This window comes from Rhea americana, unplaced genomic scaffold (genome assembly GCF_003343005.1).
Source record: "Rhea americana isolate MKP2758 unplaced genomic scaffold, rheAme1 scaffold_15, whole genome shotgun sequence".
NCBI lineage: Eukaryota > Metazoa > Chordata > Aves > Rheiformes > Rheidae > Rhea > Rhea americana.
In genome coordinates, this window is record NW_028185594.1 from 5,112,965 (window position 1) to 5,139,400 (window position 26,436).

Below are 26,436 nucleotides of genomic sequence, written 5' to 3' on the forward strand. Positions count from 1 at the left end.
CGCGCCGCCTCGGCGCTGCCAGCGTTCAATCGCCGAGCTCAGTAACAGCAGCAGCAGCCGGCGCCGCGGAAGCGTAGGGAGCAGTGAAGGGGCGAGCTGCGCGCCGAGGCTTCCTCGGTCGGCTTCCCCGCCCTGCGCTGCTGCGAGCGGCGCTGAGCAGTCTGCTGGGTGCCCTTCGGGGCCCGGCGCCCTCGCCCGGACGGWGCCTGCTGCCGGCAGCACCGGGGCCGGGGTGGAGAGGCGAGGCCCGGCCCTGCCTCCCCTTCCCCGCGCGGCGGGGAAACGCGGGGGAGCCGGCGCGGCAGGGCGCGGGCTCTTCCTGCGGGGCCCGCTGCTGCTAGCGGGGAGAGCTCCCGCTGCGAGCTGCCGTTGGGTTCAGTGGGAGTGGGACTGGGCCCCAGCCCAGGGGCAGGCAGCTTCGCCCCCAGCTAATCCTGGCTGCTCGAAGCTTATTTTTAGTCGAGAATTAGCTGGGCTTCAGGGTAAGCAGCGAGAGGAGCAGGGAGCAGTTCACAGTGCCTCTTTCAGGGAGCTTCAAATGCTATGGGGAAGAAACAAGTGGTAAGTTTGCAGGCATCCGAGTCATCAGTCTGGCAGCTTTATTTAGCTGTTTTATTTACGGTTGTATTTTGGACTGTGGCAAGTATTTCTTCCTCTATACTCTCCTAGTACAATTATATAACACRAAATCTGAAAGTAAGCTGCCTGCCTTTTTCTAGATGAGAGAGAATTGTCTAGTGTGAGAGCTGGGTTTCAGATTAAGAAGGCATATTTATTTTAAAAATCATACARTAAATAATGTTTTACCATACTAAAGTCTCTTGAACTAACAAACTTGTTTCCTTTTTATTGAATYACTGTTGAATATTCCTGTTCTGTAATTTACAGCTTAATTAATTAATTAAAAAAAAAAAGCCAGACCCTCAGCTCATACCATATACTGTGCAAATATATTGCTATTAAATTATTGCAGTATGTTAATATTTAACTAAAATGGCTGTATGGATACAATATTTAATATGAAATGCAAAAATTCTTCGAATGAACTCAAAATGCAAGCTGCGCCTCATATATGTCTGTTAGGTGCATGTCCCTAATGCAGTGCCCGTCCAAATTCAGATAAAAGCATCATATTATTCTTCAATGGTACTCTGCATATTTATATATCATCTCTACTCAGGAATGTCTCGGTATTTTCTCATGTATTTACTTACATACGAGATGTTTATAGTCAGGTTTAGCTTCTTATGCTTTTGAAAGCAATCTAGCATATTCAGACCATACCCGGAAAGAGCTGTTGTCTGTGAAGTGGTTTATCAGGTGCTCAGAGGTGATTTCACGCTGACAGAAGTTGTCTTTTGTCTCTGTCCCTTCTCTTGCAGTGCCCCCCTCGTGCCCTCCCTCCAGTGCCAAGGTAAGATCACTTCATCCTATGGAACTGATAATAGTTGTGTACTGCAATGGTTTTTTAAGGCGATCGAAAAAAAGAAAAACCCCAAACATCTGAGTAGTCATCAAAGCTTTAAAAATGTTCCTCTTCTTGCTAATTTGCTATCCCAGAACCCCTTACAAGAAATGCAAAAGTGTTTAAAAGTTTTACAGAGGCTGAGAAACTTTATCACTTCATTTTTATTACTTGAAGTAATCCCATTTAAAAGACTCAGACAGATGGCTGCTTCAGGTTTATTAAAATCTGCTGCAGTTTTATTAATGATCTTCTTTTCAATCTCCTTTTCTCTTCTTCCTTCCTTCCTTCTTCCTTCATTTTCTCTTGGGTACGTGAATCATAAATCCTTCTGGATGAAGACTTATTTAAATAGGATTAGGTGTTCTTGGATACGTTTGTAGGTATATGTGACAGCAATATGACATGATACAAAGAGAARGATGGGCTTTTCATTTTCAGCATCCTAGCAGTGCTGAAAGGAAGGAAAAGCAATTATACAGTTTTGTGATGCAGTACATCAGAAGTCCTTCAAAATATTTTAATTCAAATTTGGTGGTACTAAAAACAGTGTTCCTGTTTTTAGTAACATTAGTGTTCAAATGTTTCGTAACTTCTCTACTTGGTCTGTTACATATTAGGCAGTAAGGCAAGTTCTAATTAAATAGCCAGGTGGTTAAAGCTTTTAATCTGCTCTACAGCTAACAAATCAAGAAATTGTACCTAGTCATGAACAAACTGTTGAGTCTTGATGATTGTTTAGTACTCTTAACTCTGTTGTATGGAATTGCTCATAAAAAGAAATAGGAGTGGGGATAAGGGAATGAATCKCAAACAAAGAAAAGACAGATGTGAATTTAACACTTTTGAATGTGATTGATTCAAAACTAACTTTCTTTTCTTCTTTCCTTTTACATTGTTCTTCTACACTTTCCTCCTTAAACGTGGAAATGTGAAGAGGAAGCCAAGGTGAGTTCTTTTCACGTTAAAGAGAACAAAAAGTATTAATGATGAAGTGACCTTTTGATGTCACTTCATCCTCTCTTTGAAGTTTGGTTCCTATGCTTTTCCTCCGTGCAGACTGATAATTATTTAAACTGCACGGGTGCCTGGGCTCTCACTGTCAGAATTGTCTAGGGGTTTTTATTTGTTCTCTTACTGCTTGCTRTTTCTGTACTGAATGAGCATAACTGGAATGTTGTCACTATGCTCTAAACAAGTTTATTCTTCAGAGGATTATTTTGAATCATTCAGTTTTTCATTTATTGCACACGTATGTGCTTATTTAGCCTCTGTTGCACCCAAAAGATTTCTTATCCTCTGTTTTGCTGCCATTTTCTGTACTCTTCTTGCTTGTATGAATTGGTGAATTATCATGTTATCTGCAAAAGGTGAAGAATGTCTTCACTTATAAAAGGACTCTCCTTTTTTGGCTAGCAGTAGAATGGCTGCTAAAAAAGGGAAATGGAGGTTTCTCCATGCTGGGCAGCTGTAATTGTATTTTATGTTCTACAGATGAAATTCCACTCAGTCGTCCAAAAAAACGGAAGCCCAAAGGAAAGACTTCATTAGGTAAGATCCTGCCAAGACTGAAAATGAAGTTTGGAATTGCGTGTGAGACCTGCGCTGTAGCCAAGCTCCTGACAGAGGCATGGTTCTCAGCTTTGTACTGCACTTCTGAAATAGTTCTTCTTGCCAAAGTTGTTGCAATTGATTTTTATGTCCATAGACTTTTTTCCTCTAATTGCGTTGTTGTAGAACAAATCTGTAACAGTAACTCAAGTATCTTCTYCCATCCCTCTCCTTGTTCCTGGTACTATTAACACAGCAAATATTGATACTGTACTGAAAAAATATACCTTTAACTTTTATTCTTCCTGGTTTTCCTTTCTATAATTTTTGAATTCTGCATTGAACAGTTATTCCCAGATGGATCTGCTTTTGATGTTGAATATGTTAAGTGCTKAGATTTTTGAATGAACTAAGAACAAGCTAATTTAAACACAGCTGGCCGAATTTCAGTCTTTGGCCAAAGTAAGTAACAAATTAGGAGGTAAGACCCTAAATATGACTAGTACCAGAGCTTTGTATTTTACAGAAAATCGGTCTGTAAAACAAGCATATGCTTTTAAGTAAGMCTACAAGTCTGATCTCTGTTTTATTAAAAACCGAATGTCTTGATAGAAGCTGCTAGATTTCTCTAAAACAGTTGACTTGAGACCCTAAGAAGTTTTGATGAGTAAACCTCCTTTATCTGATTAAAACTCAATGAAAGATCTTTGTATGTAACTAGCAGGTAGAGCTGTTGCTAGTAGGGTTTCCTAAGGATCAAGTTTTRTTTAGTGTTGCTTTCAGTGAGCTGAATGATGATACAGAGTCGTCTTTGATTTTGGCCAGCACTTTRGTTAATTTTGCATTTGAGCATAGTAAAACTCTAAAACATGGGAAAACCTGTGTTTAAAGTAGAGACAAGAAAGATTCAGTTGTTATAGGAACCCCTTTACCTGAAAGGGCAATAAAAAGGTAGGTGTGACATAAAATGGTCAGGTAATGTTGTCTTTTTAMCCCAAATCATGCAAACTGATGCTACTGCTACTAGAGTACACAAAATTTCATGTAAACCTCCCATGGAAAATTAGTTCCTCCAAAGCCTAATAATTCATCTCTTGGACCGGGGTTGACATTCTCTAAATTGTTTTTTTTCTCTGCGTCTCGTATAATCTCGTGTTGTTTAGCATTTAAATTTCCCTGTAATGTTACRCTATTTTGCCTTTGTGCTTATCTGTCTAGCTGTGTGTGTCAACCTRTAATGAACTGCTGTGTTAATTTTCCTTGAACCTTGTATGATGATCTTTGTGTGTAGAAAGGAGAAAGAGAGGCAGAGTTCTTTTAATGTGATAGATTCCTTTCAATTGGTGCTCTGTTGCAGACCCAAATGGGAATTATGCCATTTCTTGGATTACCTACAAGAAACTGTCAGAGTGAAAGAAAGGCTGCTGGTTATCACCTTGTATAGTCTTAACTTACCACRTTCGTTTTCCAGCTCTTATATTTCTGGCCAATACTTCGTCTCAGCTGTAAGCAGGTAAATACAGAAGTTTTACACAAGGCATAGGTGCTCCCATAACTGAGCTTTACAAGTTTCCTGGCCAAGGAGTGAAAGGATTCCAAGTCTTGCTATCTGAACAGCTTTGGTTGTGATCCAGCTTTACTTGGGGCACAGCTCTTTCTCTCTGTCAAAGATGTGCACACCTAATTCTAGTTATTTTTTTTTAACAGGAATGATTGATCAATCCATTTGAATTGCCCATCCTTGAGGCATTTTGGTCATAGCATCAAACAAGATTAGATTTGTAATAGTGAGCTGCTTTTTTGTTCTTTTGCTCTAATACAATAAAAGCCTTTTTTTTTTTTTTTTTTTTTTTTTTTTTCCTTTTTTTTTTTTTTTTTTTTTTTAATGTATGCATCAGAGATGAGCTCCTGCAAAGCAGTTGAAGTGAGAGAGGACTGCAAAGGGCAACTTTTTCTTAGCTGTTTCTCAGCTACTCTGAAATGAAATTACTGGAGTTTTTCTTCTGAATTTCAGATGGTATTGTGCAAGCAGCTGTTCGTCGGCAGTCTGAAAGCAGTGAGCCCCTAACTCCYGAACCGCGTGATGTCCCTCCTCAGMGGAAACGCAAGAAGAAGAAAGTACCTCCTGGTATGTTAAAAAAATTGTAGATAGGARAGAAGACTGACTAAAACTTGCTAACACAGAAATATAATTGGGCAATTTGCATTTTGGTTTAAGAATATTTTAGACCATGTGTATTTGCATGGATAACAGGTGAACATGATTTTGGGATAATGGTCACTTAGAATTTCAGTATCTGATTCTGGCTTCCATAAGGTACAGATCCTGATGCAAATAATGGGAATACATTTTTGGAGGTGGTAAGATATATTTTTTCTATCATCCGAAACTCCAAAGAGCATCAACTTTTTGCCACTGTGTTTATGTAATAGCTTACTGATACTTATGTGTATCAGTAAATATGTTATCCTAAAAAACTTTTAAGTTTTCATATGGCTTATTTTAAATTTTCAGATTCTGAGACCTCTTTTACACAGCAGAATGTTGCATCCTTGTTTCAGAATGGAAAYGGCATGGATGTCCCAGAAGCTGAAGAAACAGCAATCCGCAAACACAGAAAACGAACTAGGTGAGGAAAARCTACTGTAGCTAGTATAGCTTATAATTTGGGATAACTCCGATGAATGTGCCTGGTTAGTTTTTTACATTGTCACATTGCAAAAATGTGAAATCTTGAAGTCCATGATGCCATTCAACCTTTGCAATAAATAGTATGTGTGTTGTTTCTTTCAGTGCTAAAATCTAACTTTCTTTGCTTGTTTGCTTATACATACCTGGTTACATTACAGTTGTGAACACATTAGCATAGGTATAATTTTAGTCACATACATGGAAGATAGAATGTATCACTGCTTTCTTTAATTTCCCCCCTTTTTCTTAGTTTTATCAGAAACTTAGATGTTTTCCAATTCTTCTTATTTGCCTGTGCTCCAAGAACTAAGCCTTTAAAACATTTAGCCTACTTTCTACTGGAAACATCCACTTTCTTGGCCTTGTAATTAGTCTGTATGATTTTTTTCTAATTGTTAATGACTTGTTATATATTTCTTCCCACCTTAATGTTTCACTGGAAGTGAAATGAAAAGGGGGGAAAAAAGCCAACCCAAAATCAAGAGTTGACTTTATGGTTTTGGATAACCAGTTCTATGGGAATTTTAGTCCTTAATACTATAAGTGGGGGTAGTATTATACATGTTCCTATCAGCCAAGTTAGATGTGCTATATATTCATAGGAGACATAAGCTTTTCAATTCTAGTCACTGTTCTTTCTCTGCCCTGTTGTATGTCCTGTGATGATAGGAAACCTCGACCAGCAGAAATGCAGTGTTCCAATGAGTTAGAAGTGGAAGAGGAAGACATCATTGAAGATGAGCATAGAAAGAGCCCAGATCAGCAGCCTGTGTTTGCTGCTCCTACTGGGATTAGCCAGCCTGTTAGCAAGGTGTTTGTTGAAAAAAATCGTGAGTAAATCTTGTGATTTGTGTAATGTAAGTAAATTCTTTGTAATTAATTTTTTGTTATATTTAAAAAGTGAATATTTCACTGCTGTGAAGAACAAAAAAGTTTTCTAGCACTAAAGTTATTTATGAATGAATATACACTAATTTTTCAACAGTGAACATTAGTGTTGCTTTCCTGGCATGTTTATTTTAATTTCTTGATTGTTTGTATGAAAATGATTGTTTGATAAGGCAGAACTTAGCTTATTTGACCCCAATATCCTCACAGTATGTTAAGGAGAAAGACAGTATCCTACACTGTATTGCAAAAAGTCTTTCATGGAGCAGTGTGCTCTGTGGCAGGTAACAGTGAGTAACTACTCAAAGTGCCTTGCACATTCTTGCATCCATAGCCTGATCTTCCAGAGCGCAGCTCACTGACAAGGGCATCCTGATTTGAATGTGAGCTGACAGAGGGCAGGAAAGGGGAGAAATCTTTTGATGGAACTTTTGGCACAGCTTTTTAACGTCAAGAAGTTTAAGTATTAATGTAGAAATGATGATGGAAGGTAACAATGCTCTCTAATATTAAACTTCCCTCTCCTTTTAGGGCGTTTCCAGGCAGCTGACCGTGCAGAATTGATTAAAACCACTGAAAATATTAATGTACTTATGGATGTGAAGGCTTCATGGACCACCAGAGATGTTGCCCTCTCAGTACACCGAAGTTTCAGGTATTTGATAGACTTACATTTTGATGTCAATAAGCAGAATTCGGGGGYGGGAGGGGAGGGGATGAAGGGCAGGGTTTCTTTTCCTTGGAAGTTAGCATTTTTTCCTCCTTTTCTCTACCGTTATGATGTATCTTTGTTTCTTTCATATATAAGTGGTGATTGGAGATGCAGCTGGTATAAAGCTTCTCAGTCTTCTTGCTTTTGCTTTTTTTTTTTTTTTGACAAAAATATCTGTTTATGATGTAGATACCAGATGTGAAATGCAACCTATATTAAAAAAAAGTAAAATAAGCTGAAGCTAACCAAAGAAGTACTATTGCAAGGATTCAGACAAAATCAGAATAAAGAGATTTATATGATCTGAAAATAGAAATGCTAGGGATGTACAGAGAATGTGTTACACAATGAGATGTACCCATCAGCTATGATATGATCATAAAGAAAATACCTGAAATCAAATAATTCCTAATGAAAAATTTTGGATGATGAAAAAGGAAGAGGAGTGAATTTGGATGGAGGTATAAGTTTGGACAGAGTAGCAAAAAGTGACTTTTGCACATGTGGCCATGTTGCGTACAAAATGGGAAGGTGACAGCCGTTGTCTCGCCCCCAGTGTGTCTCATCTAGAAGTCAGTGCTTGTTTCTCAGCTTTTTGTTATCAATAAGAATAATGACAGGCATGAAAACCGTTTGAGGAAATTCTGGACTGTCTCTCAAGGACAAATTTAAGAGCCTTGCATAAGTGAAAAGGGCTGTGGTCTTAGGGTCTACAAGCAGAATTGGAGAGTGCATTTAGGAGCTTCTATCATTATTTGAAGATTTTGAAAATGTGATATGGAGGGAAATATTCAAGGCTTTCCAAAGTGTTTTGCTTCTCTGATGTAACTTGACTCCTGTAGAAATAATTAAATAAAGTAATAATAAGTTCAAGCAAAACATCTGGGTTTTCTGTAGTCAGTGCTTAGGTACTGAAGCAGTCTGTCAAGGCAGAAAGTGGAAGTCCCATTGCTTAGGATTTTTAAAGCTAGAGCAGAAAACAATCTGTGAATGGCAGCAATCCTGTCACGGCAAAAGGACTGAATGAATGGCTTTACAGAGCTTTTCTTCTGTAGTTCTTTATTAATTCAAGGTGTTAACCTCATCTAATGTTCTTATCCATTCAGGGTGATTGGACTCTTTACCCATGGCTTCCTTGCTGGGTATGCTRTATGGAACATCATTGTTATCTACATTTTGGCAGGAAACCAACTTTCCACAGTTTCTAACCTTCTCCAGCAGTATAAGACGCTAGCATACCCAGCTCAGAGTTTGTTCTATTTGTTGCTGTCTATCAGCACTGTCTCAGCCTTCGACAGGTAAAACATGTTTGTATTTGAAAGGCGTGTGTAGTTCATGTAAAATATGTTCCTTTCTCCTCTGGCACATTTTGATGATTTAATATGGTATGTTTGGAGTGCAATTTTTACAGATGACCAGCTCTACAGATAAAAGGTATACTGGTGTATTGTTACTCGTTTCTATCTGCTTCCTGCTTTCTTGCTTCAATATACTGGTACTGTTTGTATGATCATGAGGTGAACCAGACAGGAGAGTTGATGGGGAGACTTGGTTTAGATAGGTACAGGAACAGAAGCTATGTGAGTAGTTATGTTAGCAAAACTGAGCTGCTGATGTGGACACYAAAATGAATGGTGACTTTTAGAGAGGGGGCCAGACCTCTGTGAGGCCTCCCTGTTCCAGAAGGGTCTGCAGTGTGGAAGTTACAAGCCTTGTGGAAAATCCTTCTTAGTTTCTGACTTTCTTTCCTGTGGCATAATGAGGATTGTCGCTGGTGTGTGTAATGTAGTTGTGTAGTGAGGCACAATAACAGAGGTGGAAAAAGGTATCTTGCAAAAAGTAAAAGAACAGTAGAATGTTGCTAGGAGCAATGATGATGATGTCTTACTGAGCTGCTCTAATGACTCATTTTTTTCCACCAGGATTGATCTGGCGAAAGCATCTGTTGCACTGAGGGGCTTTCTTACCCTAGACCCAGCAGCAGTAGCCTCTTTCTGTAAGTATTCTGAAGTAGTTAGAGTATTTTCTGAAAGAAAGTAAATGGAGAAATCCTAGGCTGAGTTTTCAGAGAAAACTTCTCCTTGGTTATTTTCAGGTTAAATGAATTGCTAAATAGTAGAAAATGTCATTCAGGGACTCTGAACATTGTGCTATGTAGTTATTTTTTCAGTATTAGGGATTAAAAGTATTAGTGGGGCTATTAGTGCAATATTTCTGTTCCCACTTCTGAATACAAAGCAGAGATCCACCAAAAAAGAGAATCATGAGATGCCACCTTTGATGTAGCCAATAGATGCAAAAGTGCAGAAACCGTATTTTGATGGATCTGGAAATGCTGAAGAGAGAATGAATTAAAGGTGACGGTATTGTGGGAGGCAGTAGAGTGAGAGGAAAGAAAATGCAGTGATAATTATCGTGCAGTGATGTAACAGCATTTTTGTTGTTTATAGCAAAAACACTACTAATTCAATTTCTTCCAGTGTACTTTGCTGCTCTTATCTTGTCCTTAAGCCAGCAGATGACATGTGACAGAATTAACCTCTACACACCACCTTCAGAAAATGGCAGCATCTGGTAGGAAACTAAAAAATCACTTCTGTAAATCAGAGCATAGCTCACTTTATAACATAATCCACTTAGGAATCTTTGTCAAACTCGTGGATTTGAAAGGTTATACAATATGCATACGAAAGTATTAATCAAAGATTTCTTTACTAAGATTTCTATGTGAGCTTGACCTGAATTTTTGATAATTTCACTGAATAATGAGAACTCTCAAAGTTGGGCTCAGCCATACTTGTCGCAGATCCGTAATATCTCGAACAAGAGCCTGCCTGAGTGATGCTGAAAACCTCAAGCCTGGCAGGAAATTTAATCTCATTGCTGGGGAAATGTGAATCCACTGAGATAACCCTTGGGTGTCCATGGGCAGAACATTCTGTTGGGAGTCAGTGCTGGTTTTGGAGGAGATAGTGTAATCTGTCCAAGAAACAGGATGCAAGGGCTTAGCAAACACAAAGGACAGTAAATATGAAGTGTGTTGTTTCATATTAGGAGCTCCCATTTAAATCTGGTACTTTCTAATAAGGTTTGAACTCTTACAGCATGAGTTTTTTAAATAGACCAGGAGAAGTAAAATAAAGAAGACTTGATGGTTTAGGTATTTAGACAGTTTTTCTCTCTAACAACTTTTATAAGTGTTCRTTCAGTTAATTGAAAAGACAGTCTTCAGTAACAAAACCTAAACCTACCTGACTGATAGCATTATGACAGCAAGAAAGATACAGACTAATTTAAATCATAATTTTCTTAAAACCTTACATGATCTGCCCTACAGCATATGTATGCAGGCCCTTATGCTGGCTTCTAGCCAGACTTTGCTGACTTGCTGTTCRCTTGCCTTGCTTCCTTATGAGGAAGTGCTTCAAATAAAATAGACWTACTGCTGTGTCTTTCACCACAGTAGAAGTTTACTATGCATTTTAACTTTTATTTTCTGTCTCTTGGTCAGGGAAAGGAATTTACTGTTGAAATCTACCAGTGGATTTTCATTGTCAGATAACAAGGTTTCTTAGCTTAGTCCATGTCTTTGGTATTTGCTCTCTTTACCAGGCCTTTGTAACTCAAAGCCATCAGGATGGTAGAGGTAGTTATGGTTTCACACCAGGCTTAGGAAGTTTCTTGTTGCGATGCTCTGTTGAAACTGTAATTGCCACATGTATGTACCAGTGAATCCCTGACTGATCCTGTGACATATTTTGCCTAGGTTGGCAGGTACAGAGGAAGAAATTCTTCAGCCATGGATTGTGGTAAATTTGGTAGTGTCTGTTCTAGTTGGGACAAGTTGGATCTTCCTGTCTTACCGACCAGAGCTAGACCACAGTGAAGGTAGAAAACATTAACAGGCAAAATGTTAATGACTCCTGTTCAAGCTTCTATCTACTGTGTTTTGTATTCAAGACTAGTACTGAGAAGTGCTGCGGCTGAGGAATGATGTGCTTTGTCTTCTCTCCTAGTAACTTCTCAATTGCCTTTTAGGGTTCTGATATCTGTGCTTGGTCTTCCAAGTAAGAAGTAGTAACTGAGGGGGAAGAGGGGAGACAGCAGCCTGAGAAAATAGACTTGTTTGTCCTGGCTGAAGCAATTTTTGACACGTGACACTTGTGTGCTGTGTCCTCTTTGTAGAAAAATAATTTTGATTTTAACAGCATTTTGAATAATTAGTTATTCTGCTTACATTTTAGAAATTTTCCTTATGTTGTTAATGCCCCTTTTGGAAATGCTGAATGTGTTTTGAGTTTAGTGTGGTATTTTTCAACACAACATTACTTGATGACAGCTAGCTGTAAGCAGTGTAATTCGTGACTTTCTTGTCTCAGGTTCCTGTGTCTCTAATTTAACACTGTGATTCACAGGGTGGGTATATACAAAAATGAATGAATCTGTAAATGGAAAACTTTTCATGAATCTGACACTTGCAAAACTTTAAGTCCCTCAGTCTCCTTTCTGATTTTATTTAAGTGTCCAAACTGAATACAGGATGCTATTGCATGTGATCAGCGGTCAACATCATTGCTAATTCTGTTAATGTTTTAGGGGCAATGACATGTTTTTACAGACAGTGGTGGCTCTTGTTGTTACTGAGTTTTTGCTTGGGAGGAAAAGGAGGAGGTTTGGGGAAATGCCAGAGAACTTTTCAGCTATAATTAAATTGTTTTTGGATTAAGCTTTTTAAATAGAATTCTTCTCTCTCTCTCTTTTAGAACTGATGTTTCATGCTGAAATTGAGGAATTTCCTCAGGGGGATATCTTACCCAGAGTCCAGCCATAGTGTGGAACAAGCATCTTCAAATATTGTAGCTGTGACCAATGGCTCAACATTTTCTTTGTATTGTAGCCATATATTTCACTTTTCATAAAGCAAAAATTGTATTTTTATATTGTATATGTTTGGTTTTGTTTCATYATTATGTATACTATTTCTTAAATTTCCAAAGGTAACTTAAAACTTTTATACTTCTGCTTTTTGTTTTATGAAGTAAATTATCTCTAGAGCATAGTCAAGCTGTTTTTGTAAACATTGCTGCCTAGATAGCCAAAGAAAATAGATGGATGCAGAAGATCAGGTATTCAGTGCTTCTGGAGAACTCTACAYTCCTCAACAGGTTGCACTTTATTATTGATGCTGTTATCAGCTCATACAGTTAGGTTCTGACTTGGTTAAATATTTTCTAGAGGTCATAAAAAAAAATCTCCGTATAAGGAAAGCAGTTTAAGAAAGGTTATAACAAAACATGAAGTTAGAAAATACGCAAAACATTTCAGAGTTAGCAAACACAGAATAATCTGGTGTTGTCATAAAAAGCATTTTTCTAGAGTATAGGGCTTGATTGTCAAGGACTTAATTTGATAATTCCTTAAAAGAGGACACTACTTTTTCATATCTCTTCACTTAGTTCTCTTGACAAAGGTCCTGACGATACCAAGTTCTTGTAAGATGATGTAGATGCAAGAAACAGAAGTTTTGACATTATAGCAATTTGGTCAGCTAATTAATACCTAAAATGCCCTTTTTTCAAGTGGGGCTTTTTGGATTGCCAATAGAAAATATAGGTCATTTAATTTCTTGGTAGTCAAGAAGTACAACTGTTACAAAGCCAGTCACAGGAACAGTGTTCTAATTTCTAGTTATCTTGTGTAGTATGGTAAGAATAATAGCATTATTCCCTGCTCTTTCTAAAGAAACTTGGAATTTATAGATGTTACTTCCACCTATTTTGATGGTGAATGATTTCTTCCAAAACCGTTTGTAACTTTGTGTTAGGAATGGAACAGGAAATTTCTTCCTAAAATTATAAGAAAATGCTTATTAAAGCAAAACAAAAACCTTACAGCAACCCACCTTCTGCGTAGTGATACCATAGTAGTAGTGGCAATCTAGTTTTTGATGACACCCAAGATTTTATTTTTCTTCAATATTTTAGTGGCAAACACAGATGTCTAGGAGAACAAAACAATCTCCTAAATAGATTTTAAAATCAATTTCTCAAGAAATATAACTTAAAGTATATATCCTATTTGTGTATTTTATTTAATACATATTGTATTAAATATAACATGTAAAGTCATGTGTCTTAAGCAGGTTTGTGAAGGGGTGCAGCTGCTGAAGTTCACTGGAGAACTACTGCAATTTGTAGTTTTGAAGATCAGTAGTTAAAGAGCCAGTAACTTTTCATGCTGTTAGCTCTGTTGTTTTAGGGCAAGGATGAGATGAGTAACGAAGGCTCTTCCTGCCCTGTAGAACACTTAAGGTCTGTCGTGTGCATCCAGCACATTTAGGAAACTCAAAAATTCAGCATTCCTGATGTTTTTAGAATGSTGTGAGTAATCTTGAATAAGTGATTCCACCAAAATGAAAAGGACATGTTCCATTGCTGTTGGACATACTCTGGAGCACTCACACTGGTGTGGGAAAGAGCTGTTAATGTTTTATGTAAGTTGTGGTGGCTCTTGTGCATGTATTTTTTCATAACTCARGAGCTAAATTATGGCTCGCGCTGCACTATGTACTAAAATTGGGAGTTTTAGGGTGGCAGTCCCCTTCASTGTGACATTGGAAGCTTTTGTCTTGATTTGACTGTAGAAGAGGAGGGGAAGAGGCACTACTTAGTGTTCCCTTGCAGGTTTCCACCCCAGGGGAGATGAGCATAGGACCTTCTTCGTGTATGATGTGTCTGATTTCCAAAACTGCTGAGCTCCTGAAGATCAGTGCTGGCTTCTAGGTCTGTATTTAGTTTCCTTGCAACTTGGGCTTGATAAGAAGTGTAATTTTGCCCATAAAGTCATGGAGCTCAGCGCTCAATAGTTCTAGGGCATTGAATCAGTACTGGAAAAATGGAAAAACTTAACTGCTTGATTAAATTTCTGACATTATGGCTAAGAATTGGCCTCCTAAGTGTCCCTTTGACAAAGCATCTGCTAGCCCAGAGCCAGGTGCGTGTTCTTGTTCTAAAGTGTGGGGTTTGCTTAAATKAATGAGCAGGGGTTAAGTTAATGATCCTATGCAGTCAATATTTCAAACCAGGCTTGCCTCTCCAGTTTGTATTTTTGGGAGGGGCTGGGTATATTCATATTTGAATGAATAAGGCTTGAAATTTGTCATTTAAAATCACATAGAAGTAAAAAACTTGTTGGTTAATTACCTTTTTTACAAAGTACTTCTYATTCCTTTAAGCCTCACAATGCAGTTTGAGTTCAGCTGAGAGCTTTTTTGTTTAGCTACTTGAAGTTTAGAACTTTCTGAAGTTTACGGAATRGACATTTAATTACAGAACGTGTAGTATCTGTAGAAGCCTTAATTGACATGCTTTTGTGCATTTCTATCCTGTTTATTAATGCTGTATTTTTGTGTTAATGAAAAATATTACTGAGGAAGTTAGTGCCAATTTCTCATTTTTAAGTATATCAAACACAACTGACCTAAACTACTGTTAAAAGTGACTGTACTCCTTTGTACTGTTTCCAGATAATTGGGATATTTCCAATTCCAAATAGCTGCCTATTTAAAGTAAAGCTGTCTAACTCGTATTTGTCCTATGTTGACATTGTATGTAATACGCAAACTCTGAACAGATGGTTATGGGAAAACTTTTGTGTGTGTGTGTGTTTGGCGTTTTTTCCTGCCCTGTCTTCCACGCAGGCAGAAATGGCACTGTAAATCTTGAAACCTAGCCAGAAAAATTYGAAAACTGGCCAGCCTGCCGCGGGGCGAGCGCGGCCGTTGGGCACGCGCCGCCCCGCCCCGCCCACCTTTGTGCGCGCGCCGCCCAGGCGCCTGACGGCCGTTGGGGCGGTGCCTAACGGCCGTTACCGGGGCGGCGCCGCCGAGGCGCCTAACGGCCGTGGGGCCGACAGCCCCGCCATGGCGGACTCGGGCCCGAAGGAGGCGGCGGGGCCGGCTGTCGCCCCGCCGGGGCTCACAGCTGTTCCGTTTCTGGGTTCTGGGCCCTCCTACTCCCCCGACCCGTCCATACGCTCCCTCAGCCTCAAGCAGGAGGGAGCCAAGTTGAATAAGGCACAGAAGCTTGCCAAGGTGCGGGCAGGGCCGGTGGGCCCCCACGGCTGCAGAGGGGTTGGGTCCCTACCCCACAGCGCTGTGCCTGGGGGCAGCCCTTCTCACCTCTGCCCTGCGGACTCGTGCCTCTCGAGAGAGCAAGGGGGCAGAGAGGGAAGCCTCCCCTCTTAAGTTCCCCTTAAGTGAGCTTGTAGGAATCTGGACTTTGTTTATCTCCAGATGTTTTTAGCATCCTGGGGACATTCTCCTGTGTTGCATGTAAAAATATAAACCCTGCTTTAGTGAAGAAATAATGGTACTGTGTATTTGCTGAAAATGATGGAACACTTTTTTTTTTCCCTTCTTTTTGATAGCTACTGCAGCTAGGTGTGCAGTCGTTTACTGAAGAAGTTGAGCAACCAGATGTTGACAATTTAGTGCCTTGTGGAGAAGTGGTATGTGTATCTCACCACCAGTTCTCAGACTGGTACTTCTGTGGTACCTGCAGGACAAATATGGCAGTTCTAGGGAATAGTTTAGCCACTGTACTCCTAAAGTTGCTTTGCATGTAGCCCCCAAATTTCATTAATAACACATACTGAAGTAATAACACATAACTTGTAAATTAKCTGTTTGTCACCTTATACTACATTAAACAGAAAACTGCTTATAGCTGCCAGAGAAATGGAGAGGCAGTCCATGAGATTTTATTAAGATGTCTACAATACCAAAGTTTAAAAGCATCTTTCAAGTCCCAAGATCTCATCTATTTGACTTGTTCTGTACAACTGTAATCTAAATCTTCAGTGCACTTAAATGTATCTGAGGSATAGGCAGGAAATCCTTTATTTTCCTTTCAATGATGATGCATTTGTAGCTGAAGCTAAGAAAATTTATTGTTCAATTTATTGTGTATGGGATGCCTATCTCCCATGTATCACGCAGGGAAAATATCCAGTGCTCTACAAATTGGAGTGCCTTTCCGCTTAAACAGTGGAATGATGAAAGTGTGTTTTAGTTTTTCTTCATCTTGATTGTGCAAGTGCTGCCTACCTTAGAAGTCGACTTAAAAAGGAGACTGCCCTTTCAGTTTTGAATTCTGAAATACTCAATTAGAGAAAATAGAAGAAAATTTACAGGGTTTGCTTGATACATCAGATCATAAAGTATTTTGCTCTTACAGATGTGTTGAAAGGTATTGTCTTTTAGAAATACGTCTTTTTTTCTGTTTCAGAAAGGAAAAAAAACGATACTGTCTTGCTACCGAGCAAGGCTGCTTGTTGTAAATGATTCTGTAAAATAGTCTTTTAAAATCACATGTACTGAACAAAAGAAATMTAAGTGTTTTATTGAGTGGTTTATCACTTGATTTCCTTTTATTTTTTTTCTAGCTTGGTTGCTTGGCTGTTCACGTGAAGCAGTGCAAAAATCTAACAGCAAAGTGTATCCTTTTTMAAACTTTCTGCCACCAGATATGTATTTTTTTCTCTCTTGACATTAATAGTACCTTTGGATATGTTGGGAAACATTGGAGAACAACATATTCTGTAGTTTTCTGAAATTCAGAAAATATTTAAGTAWACTATTGAATAATTGCAGAGAGTGATGACTTCACAGAATCAAAAAATGGTTGAGGTTTGAAGGGACCTCTGGAAATGATCTAGTCCAACCCCCCTGCTCAGGTAGGGTCACCTGGATTATATTGCCTAGGACTGTCCAGATTGCTTCTGAATATCTAGAAGGATGGAGATTCCACAACCTCTTTGGGCAACCTGTTTCCATACTCTGTCACCCTCACAGTAAAGAAGTTTTTTGTCATGTTCAGACAGAACTTCCTGTACTTCAGTTTGTGCTCATTGCCTCTTGTCCTGTTGCTGAGCAGCACTGAGAAGAGTCTGGCCCCATTCTCTCTACACTCTCCCTTCAGATAGTTTCATGCATTGATAAGATCCCCTTAGCTAAGTTTTCTCTTCTCCAGGTTGAAGAATCTCAGCTTCCTCAGCCTTTCCTGATATGAGAGATGCTCCAGTCCCTTAATCATCTTAATAGTCCTCTGCGGGACTCACTCCAGTAGTTCCATGTCTTCTGTATTGAGCCCAGAATGGGATACAGGACTCCAGATGTGGCCTCACCAGTGCTGAGCAGTGCAGCAGGATCACCTCCCTTGACCTGCTGGCTACGCTCTTCCTAATGCTCCCCAGGATACCATTGGCCTTCTTGGCTACAAGGRCACATTGCTGGCTCATATCCAGCTTGCTGTGCACCAGGACGCCYATGTCCCTACCTGCAGAGCTGCTTTGCAGCAGGTCAGCCCCCAGCCTGTAATGGTGTGTAGGGTTATTCCTCCCTAGGTGAAGGATTCTGCACTTCCCTAGGTTGAACTTCATGAGGTTCCTCTCTGCCCATCTCTCCAGCCTGTCAAGGCTCCTCCAGGTGGCAGCACAGCTCTTGGGTGCATCAGCCTCCTCCCTGTTTTGCATCATCGGCAAACCTGCTGAGGGTGCGCTCCAACCCTTCAGCCCAGTCACTGAGGAGTAAGTTGAACAATACCGGACCCAGTATTGACCCCTGGGGAYACTGCTAGGTACAGGCCTCCAACTAGTCTTCGTGCCACTGATCACAGCCCTCTGAGCTCTGCCTTTCAGCCAGTTCTCAGTCCACCTTGCTGTCTACTCATCTAGCCCACCCTTCCTGAGCTTGCCTATGAGGATGTCATGGGAGATGGTGTCAAAAGCCTTCCTAAAGACAAGGGAGACAACACCTACTGTTCTCTCCTTGTCTACCCAGCCAGTCATCCCATCACAGAGGGCTATCAGATTGGTTAAGCATGATTTCCCTTTTGTGAATCTTTGTCTTGTAATAAAGAAAGCTGCCAAAAAGGCCTTTGTTTGCTAAATACCAATTTTAGGCTAATTAAAAAATGAAGTTGTYTATATTACTAATTATTAAGATTCAGTTATGCAGCTCTAGTCTTTATAAAAATGAAGACTAAGAAATAAGTCATAAAAAGTTGAATAATTTCAAAACTGCTTACATTGTTAATCACAGTACATAGAGGAAAACCTAAGAACTTGAAGCAGTGTGTTTAAAACTTCATGTTTAAGTAAATATTTTTGCGTATGTTTTAATATATATTTTTACTGTAAAATAAATTAGAATAATGTACAATAGAATTTATTTAGAAATCTTGAGGTTTTTATAGCATTAAATTTCTTAAAACTTTACRGTTTATCTGAGAAGAAAATCCATAGGTGATTTCCCTTTTTGAGAGTGTTAGCAGCAAATCCCACAGTTCAGGGCACTATATTTTTAGGTGTGGTAATAGAATAATCTGATACTATCCTATTGGCAGTTTTGCTGATACTGTATGTGTTGCGTTGTCTTTGATAGTGTTTTCTTCTGTATAAAGAAATTCCAGGTCATCAGAAACTTAATGGAAAAAAAAATCAAGTAAACCCATGATTGCATCAAGTGCTCAGAGTAAACAGACGAATTAAGTGGATGGTATTTGTTCTGCTGATTTTTAGTAATTGTAATGTGTTAAAAATTCTTAGATAAATGCAGTTTTGAACTTGACAGCATCACTTAAAGCTACCTCAAGAAATATTAAAAAAAAAAAAATCTTTTTTTTTCTAATCATTTGAAAACCTTTTGCGCGTAAGTAGAAGCTGCTATCTGTTTGCTTGGAAGCAATCACGAAGCTTAGTACAAGAAATTTTAAAGACCACATATCCTCACAAATACAGTAATGCTAGTTGTTAAAGGGGAGAAACTGGATTGAGAAATTAAGTGTAATGATAAGATGACAAGTATGAATGTGTATTTTGACCGCAGACGCTAAGAGAATGAGACTGCAGTTTATCAGTTTCATTTGAGGTATCTGCTTTTGGCCAAGAGGACTTGTATTGTAGAGGTTTCTGTTTCTRTCTATGGAATGTAAAGGGACTTAGGTCAACTATCTCTGAGGTAATGTCTACATGTAAACACATATAGGGCAGATGAGTTTTACCATAAATCATGCTTTTAAATTGGTCTGATGGGGGTAAATAACCATTTTTTTTTATTATTTCGAAGGATGCTGTTTACACATGGTGCAGAAAATGGGATGCTAATGTACAATTTTAGTTATTTTGACTGTAGTCACTACCACTTGATAATGCTTCTCTTGCAATTTCATTGCAAATACATATGTATGTGTGTACRTATATATGCTTCCTAAACTTTAAACTTTCAGATACTATTCGACAGAACACTTGGGTGCTAGTCCGCATTAGTATTAATGGTCTTATGAAGTGCACAGATCTACAACTTTTAACAGAGGAGGAAAATGGGCATAGAAGTGATATGGTGATTCCTTTTGCAAATGTGAAATATTTCTCTATACAGGTACAATGATAGGTTTTGTTCTTTTTATTAGTTGTACTTTTTAGGGACTGTTCTTCCTCAAGCAGTAGTAGTTGTTTTGTGGTGTTTTCCTGTCAGAGAAGAGCAAGATAGGTTCATTTTAATCAGATTACTTCATATCATCAATTCAGGATAGCRAAGTTAATCAATTTAAATAATAAACTTGATTTTTATTTGGAAATAATTCCCTTTTCTTAGATTTTTATATAGTTTAGTGCTTCTATTTTGAAAACTAAGCTTATTCAGTCTGTTTTGACCAGAATAATGATTTCTGACTGCCCAGAGATTTAAGACAAGCTTCCTGAATTCTGCTCAGTCTCCAGCATAATTATTTTTTTGTTCATTCCTRTCAGATCTGACAGTAGCAGCTATAGCATGTATCTCAGCTTGCCRTGGCTTGTTGTTTTCTGCAACAGTTTTGTAAGTTTTTGTTGCCATATTATGATAAGAYGCAGATGCCCTTATGCTTTAACTTCAAGGTTCCAAGAAGAGCATCAGATGAACGGAATTCGATTGTTTTGGAGTTAGTAGAAGTTAAAAGTCCAAAAGACTTTCCGAAGCTGCTGGGATGTGCAACGGTTCACCTTTATGAAGTCATTAAGGTACCGATGAGGAAAGTTATTTTATGTTTGTCTGAGGAGTAGCACAGAGAAAAACTACTTTACAATATTGGTGTATAAATAAAWGCATGCATTTTTCTATATGGATTTATGGTGAGGAAAAAGAACAAACTGACCATTAAAATTTACTATTTCATCATAGAAGTACTGAATCACAATTTCACAATTGGGGTTTTATGGTTATGAAAYTTGCTAATGTGAAAAGCTGCGTGAGTTCATAGTCATGCCAGGAGACATTATTGTCTAAATGCTTTTCCATACAAGAATCATTGTATTTTAAGTAACTTTGAAGCACTATATTACGTTTTGTAATTAGGGCTTTTCCATATCCATTGCGGAGTATGATGTAGAATATCAGCATGTTTGTGCATCTCTTCCTTTCTCCTTTTTTTTGTTCACTCTACAGAGAGGCCGCTTCACTGCAACATGTCCCATGAAGATGCAAAATTTGGTAAGATATTTCGGCACAATTTGCAAAATAGCTTACATGCATGCCTCAGTTCTCTGCAGAATAATTACAATTACATTGTGGACTCATTCAGAACAATTGAACTTTGTACTGTAGAATTCAAGATGGATGTTAAAGCAAGGAATTGATAGAAAGCAAAGGACAGTACAAGAGGACTGTCTGTAGACCTGGTAGTATTTATCAATATTGTTACAATGGGATTGCAATGTTCACATACCATGAACTCAGAGTCTGATTAGTCTTACCCATCTAACATCCCTAATTTGAGGAACTTCCTTGGATGTTGATGACAAGATTGCATTTCTGGCTGTTTAACAAGAAAGGTCTTATTGGTTTCAATTCTTAGGCCAGGCATGTTTTCGAAAAAGGGCTGAACCATTTACAGATTCTAATGCACATTGCTGTGGAGGCAGCTCAGGGCAGGGATTTTGTTGCAGCATTGAAGCATAACAGAACTTACCTTTTCTGGAGAAAACAGTTGAGAACCACTGTGCTCTGAAATGAACTCTTGTGCAAATACTGTAACCAGAATCCTCAGAGGATGCACTGAACCAGTACATACTCAACATTAAGCCACCACACTTCATGCAATTTCCCTAGGCAAATACCAGGTTTGCTACCTTCTTCTTTAACCYCTCAGGGAAAAATGACAGAAGCAAAGTCTGTTTGCTCTTGACTGTAATTTTTCTCTCTGAGCAAAAGAGGTTAGCCAAACCTCTGTGTCTTCAATATGGAAAACAGAAAAGGGGAAGAATGAGATTTTCACTAAAAGGGGCAGATATCTGAAAATGGTAGTGTAGACGTTTATGAATGACATGTAAACCACAACTGTATATGTATATTTGTAATATTTTACATATACTCTAAATATAAACTACACTGCAGGAAGTTTAGATACATACTAAAAGTATGAACTCAGTTGTTGGTTCCTTCGATTTTTTTTTTTTATCTTACCTCAGTATAAAAAAAGCCTATATTGGTCAGTTTCCTGAATTCTATCCTCAGAATAGGTTTCTTATCCAGAATAGTAATCTTATGTAAGAATATAAGGAAAAAAAAAGTTCTGAAATTCTGTTTACAAAATAAATATGCAGGGAAAGTTTGGTTGTTACTGTTTTTTGTTTTTACAATTCTAGCATCTGTTTAGAATTTGCTTGTATATGCATTTGTCATAACGATTAATCAATTGTAGTAATTTTTTTTTTCTTTCAGGTCTTTTGTTCTGTGGAAGTAGAGTTTATGTTCTGCTATGGATGCTTTGGTTATGGCTACTCACATCAGGTCTCAGTCTGTCTTTAYTTTTGATCTGTGAATGGGAATGTAAGACAAGGAGGTAGTGGGCCATTGAATCCAAAGTCACCTTTCATTGGTGGTGGTATCATTGCATAAACTTAGTGAAGATTTATCTGCAGAATGTGTACGCATCTTATTCCCRCTGCTTCTGTTGGAAGAAAATGCAAGATCCTTGTTGCTGTGCTAGAGCCTTTCTTCTGTAATTTATTCTGGGGCAATCTTTGTGTTTTTTGTTTGTGTACTGTGGCTTGACTGGTCCCTGATAATTGCCCCTCTGAGATATTAATATCCCTCTTTTACTTTACTAAACAAAACAAGATTAGGTTTTGGTCTCCATTAATTATCATGATTTTACTAAACTTTCTTTGCATCTGTCCCAATTTGACTTTTTTAATGCCTTTGTCTTCTCCAGCTGCTGAGATATAGGGATTCTTGTTATTTAATTCAGTTTCTCCTGTGTATCTCAGTCTTCCTGTATCTTGACAATTAACTTAGTATCACCATCACATTTCTTTAGTGAGCTTTACTTTGTTGCAACAAGGACATTAATGAAAACACTAAATGTAACTATTTCCAAGAGGCGCTATTGGGGGATTATATTGTTACTTTTTTCCTTCCGTTAGATACTTTTCCTTTTAGTGTTACTTGTGCTGTTATAGTTAGTCACTTGGTAGTTGTCTTAGCTCTGTGATGTCTTTTCTGGAATCAGTCATAATATTTCCTGTGGGACACCAATATAAGAAGGCACTAGAAGTTCAGCCAGKTAAAAACAATCATATTTCTGGAAAAGCAGTTGTCGAGCAGAAGTATCAAATTAGTCTGGCACATAAAGCTTGATTTATTTTAATACCATTTTTTGTTTACTTGCATTTACCATTGGGGGAGARTTCTGACCTCATTGACATACATGTGGGCCAGGTTTGTTTCCATACTACATTTTCTCCTTCCTGGATTTGCTGTTATCCATTCAAACAGAACTGGTGCTGTGGATCATGGCATGACAGATCCTGGCCACTGCTTTGATKCCATGTGGCAAGTATTTTAGAATTGTCGTAAGAGTTATCTGGGCTCTGTTACTTTGCACCAAGTTTTTTCATGTGTTCATTTCCATTTCCTAACCATGTTCATTAATTATCCACCAGCCTTTTGTACACAAATTCAATAAAATCATTCTTATTGAAAAATAAACAAAAAGGTTCTCTTGTGGGGCATACTGAAGTGTTTATCTCAGTTCCATTCTCCTTACAGTGCCCTTTCTTGTTCCTTTTTCACTGTTCTTGTGCACAGGAAGCGATACTTTTGCTAAATTTTCCAGTGCAGAAAAATTTAAGAAAATTCACTTCAATTTCTTTAAGTGAAAATGAAAAGGAAGCTGCAGGTTTAAAACTATATAAGGTCTTTTTGTTTATATAACTGGTAAATGTCCTGTAAAATCATGATATGAATTTTCATATAGCTTGAACTCTGTCTGCACTTGCATTCTACTTGATAACTCTTGGCAAAATAAAGCTTGGAGTTGCACTTTTTTTCTTTTATGAATCCATTTCAGAGACATAGCAGATCAAGGCAACCTATCAGAACATCAAGAAAGCCTTATAAAACTGAGTGATCTTGAATTGTTTCCTACATCATTTGTCTAGTGCTGCAATATGATCTTCCTCAATCTTTTTTTCTTAGAATGATTAATGGGTTCTGAAGTTCCACTGCTTATTTTTTCTGATGGAATATCTTGAAAGATCTTGACTTACACCATTGGAATGGTACTGTTTATAGCAAAGCCTGTGATGCCTCAGAGCAACAATGTTTTCTTTTGTAGTTGAAACATCCTGAGATGGACCTCCACAGGCCCCTTGAGCGTTCTATGTTTATTCGAGTTCCACCATCTAAAGACAGAACACATCCTCACAGGTACCTGAGAACCATAATTTGTTGTTTCTTTTTTGTTGTTTGTTTGGGTTTTTTGTTTGTTTTTTTATGTGAGAAGTTAGCTAAAATTTAGACTCTTTAGCTTATTTCAGTGAAGAGGGGAAAACAGTAATTCTTTTTCAGATTTCTTAGATGCAACTCCGCCTGTTTACAAGACTCAGCAATATTAGGTTTTCTCAAATGCGGTATGAATCAACCACAAATTCCTGCTCACAACTTCAGGCCTTTTTTTCAGCCTAAATCCCATCCTTTTGTTGTCTTCCATGTTTCAAGCTTCTTTTGATGTGTCTCTTTAATACTTTATACATTTGGGTTCATGTTCCTGTTGCTGTTGTTCTGTCATCTTTGTGTGTTTCCTGGACAAATGAGTCTAAGCTTGATAATTTTGCTTTAAGTCTCCAGTACAGAATTTTTAGCAGCAATTTCTCTTTCTGTRTATCATCTTTGGTATAAGGTAGCTGTGAGTTACAGTGTTTGAATACTTATTGAGTCTTCCATTCACATCACATATTTCTCTCTTATCTTGTCATCTAGCTGTTACTCCTCCTTCCCTTTTCTAGAGAAAGGTGAAAGTAACTTTGTTTTGCCCTGCTAAGTGTGTAGCTCTTCAATGTCTTTGTGGACAGCTTTGTATTTCCTGTACAGTTCCTTCTGGCTCCAGACTAAATCTAACCTCTGCTCAGCTGTACAGAAAATGTGCTCATCTCTGTGCAGTTAGAAATACATTTTGGTGAATATCCACATTTATCAACCGAAGGAGATGTAGCAAGAATGTGTTTCACTGTGAAGTTAGACAATTCAGCTAATTCAGTTGATTAACTGGAATGTGATACTGGTCATACCRCTCACTTCACATGAGGTATGTTTAGCAGCTATTTTAATGGAAGGAGGATGATCTAGACAAGATTGGTAGTAATGCATTGTTTCTGTTTACCTCTGCTACTTGAAATTCAGCTTGCCAATGCACTAGACACCAAATCTAATGTCTTTTGTGGCCGTATTCTTTTGAACTGAGGAAAGGAGGGAGGGCTATGAAGGAGAAACCACTGTTATTGTATCTGCAGTGAACCTGGAAAGGTCTTGAAAACTGTTCTGCTGGATGAGTTCAAAGAATTACTTGTAGACTGATGAATGATGTAAAAAACAAACAAAAAAACCCTGCGGAATATTTTTTCTTGAACATGAACAAATTCAAACACAGGTTACTCTTTTGAGAAAAGTAGGTTTTCTGGTGAATTATATGCAATATTTCGATTTATTTTTATTATAGTTTTGTAATGTACATGAAGGACTTTGAGTAGTTATGCTGATTTCTCTCTCTCTCTCTCTCTCTCTCTCTCATGTAGAGAACAATCATTTTGTAGTAGTCAGTTCTCCTTTCTCCTTCCAAAAATATCCTAATGTGTCAAGTTGCATGCCCTGGTAAAGTCCAAGTAATTACCAGGTGATTTTGAACTACAATAAGGGCAATTATACTTGTAAAGTTCATCTCTACGTTATGTTTCAGTCTTATTCTTTTGTGATTACTGTGGAGTCATTTGTCTTTTTGTTTCTCACCTTGATAGTAGTGACACCACAGCAGAACCAATGAGATATCCCTCATTCCTGTCTCCAAATCTGAATATGAAAGATACTCATCGTAACAAGGGGATCCCTGCTGCATCTCATCTTTCTTCAAAAGATGTGGAAACCCTTCAGAAAGGTTCAAATGCATTGTCACCACGAACAAGGCAAGAAGTTGATTTCTCCTTATTTAAGCTTTGGAATTTGTATTTTATTTTGGGGTAGACAAGATGGATACTTGCGAGGTGTTACAACAATTCAGTATTGTTGCTAGAGCATTTTAGCAAGGCCATATCTTCATATAGAAAAGTGCTGTATTCCATCTTCATGGCRCCATCCCTTGTTTTGGAACAACTTTGGAATAACTGTGAGAAGCATCGTTCATCTATTCTACCTCACTGTGTCTGAATGAAATTGCTYCTTGGCTTGGATTGAAGTAGCTGACTTCTGCAAGGCTCAGTTTGTGCCCGATATGTTTCCTCTTAAGCCTGCTATCTTCTTGTCAGCTGCATCTTGCCTTGTCTAAAAATGCAATTTTGCTAGAATAGCCATGACAGCTGGAAGTTGGTGCCCCTTTGAAGACAAACTCTACTAAAAAATTCTGGGATAAGGTGCAGCTATGGCAACAGTATGGCACCCTTTTGTTTGCTGAACTTATACTGCAAGGGGCTGGTGCCATTTTGTTTTCCAATAAAAAGAATCCTGAGACCAGGGCTGTAACACAGTAGCTGTTAAAATGTGTTAGAGAAGGCAAAGTAAATTCCTACAAGATTTATGAAAAAAGATGACACGTTTCTTAC

The 26,436-nt window shown here is 38.3% G+C and overlaps 2 protein-coding genes across 3 annotated transcripts; both read left to right on the forward strand.

Moving 5' to 3' along the window:
* The first annotated feature begins 494 nt into the window (after nt 1-494).
* Nucleotides 495-14,203, forward strand: TMEM237 (transmembrane protein 237). 2 transcript variants are annotated; one of them, XM_085299412.1, is made up of 13 exons: nt 495-561; nt 1,383-1,414; nt 2,403-2,413; nt 2,960-3,016; nt 5,031-5,144; nt 5,532-5,646; nt 6,378-6,538; nt 7,128-7,251; nt 8,415-8,606; nt 9,231-9,304; nt 9,789-9,882; nt 11,075-11,196; nt 12,072-14,203. In XM_085299412.1, exons 1-13 carry the CDS (start codon nt 544-546, stop codon nt 12,137-12,139), a joined length of 1,182 nt encoding a protein of 393 aa, XP_085155538.1. In that variant the 5' UTR covers nt 495-543; the 3' UTR covers nt 12,140-14,203. The 2 variants fall into 2 exon arrangements, with proteins under 2 accessions (XP_085155538.1, XP_085155537.1); XM_085299411.1 differs by lacking the exons at nt 495-561; nt 1,383-1,414 and having other exon boundaries at nt 2,360-2,413; nt 5,579-5,646.
* Nucleotides 14,204-15,229: 1,026 nt separating this feature from the next.
* CATSPERT (catsper channel auxiliary subunit tau) lies at nt 15,230-25,861 on the forward strand. The gene is made up of 9 exons (XM_085299555.1): nt 15,230-15,400; nt 15,736-15,816; nt 16,753-16,804; nt 19,596-19,747; nt 20,245-20,367; nt 20,792-20,836; nt 22,067-22,135; nt 23,964-24,055; nt 25,639-25,861. The coding sequence occupies exons 1-9, from the start codon at nt 15,230-15,232 to the stop codon at nt 25,859-25,861; spliced, it is 1,008 nt and encodes a 335-aa protein (XP_085155681.1).
* The last annotated feature ends 575 nt before the right edge of the window (nt 25,862-26,436 follow it).

Coding starts and splice junctions, on each gene's coding strand:
- CATSPERT (XM_085299555.1), top strand. CDS start 15,230: ATGGCGGACTCGGGCCCGAAGGAGGCGGCGGGGCCGGCTGTCGCCCCG. Junction 15,817..16,752: donor TAGTGCCTTGTGGAGAAGTG/GTATGTGTATCT, acceptor TTTTTTTTCTAG/CTTGGTTGCTTGGCTGTTCA. Junction 24,056..25,638: donor GACAGAACACATCCTCACAG/GTACCTGAGAAC, acceptor TCACCTTGATAG/TAGTGACACCACAGCAGAAC.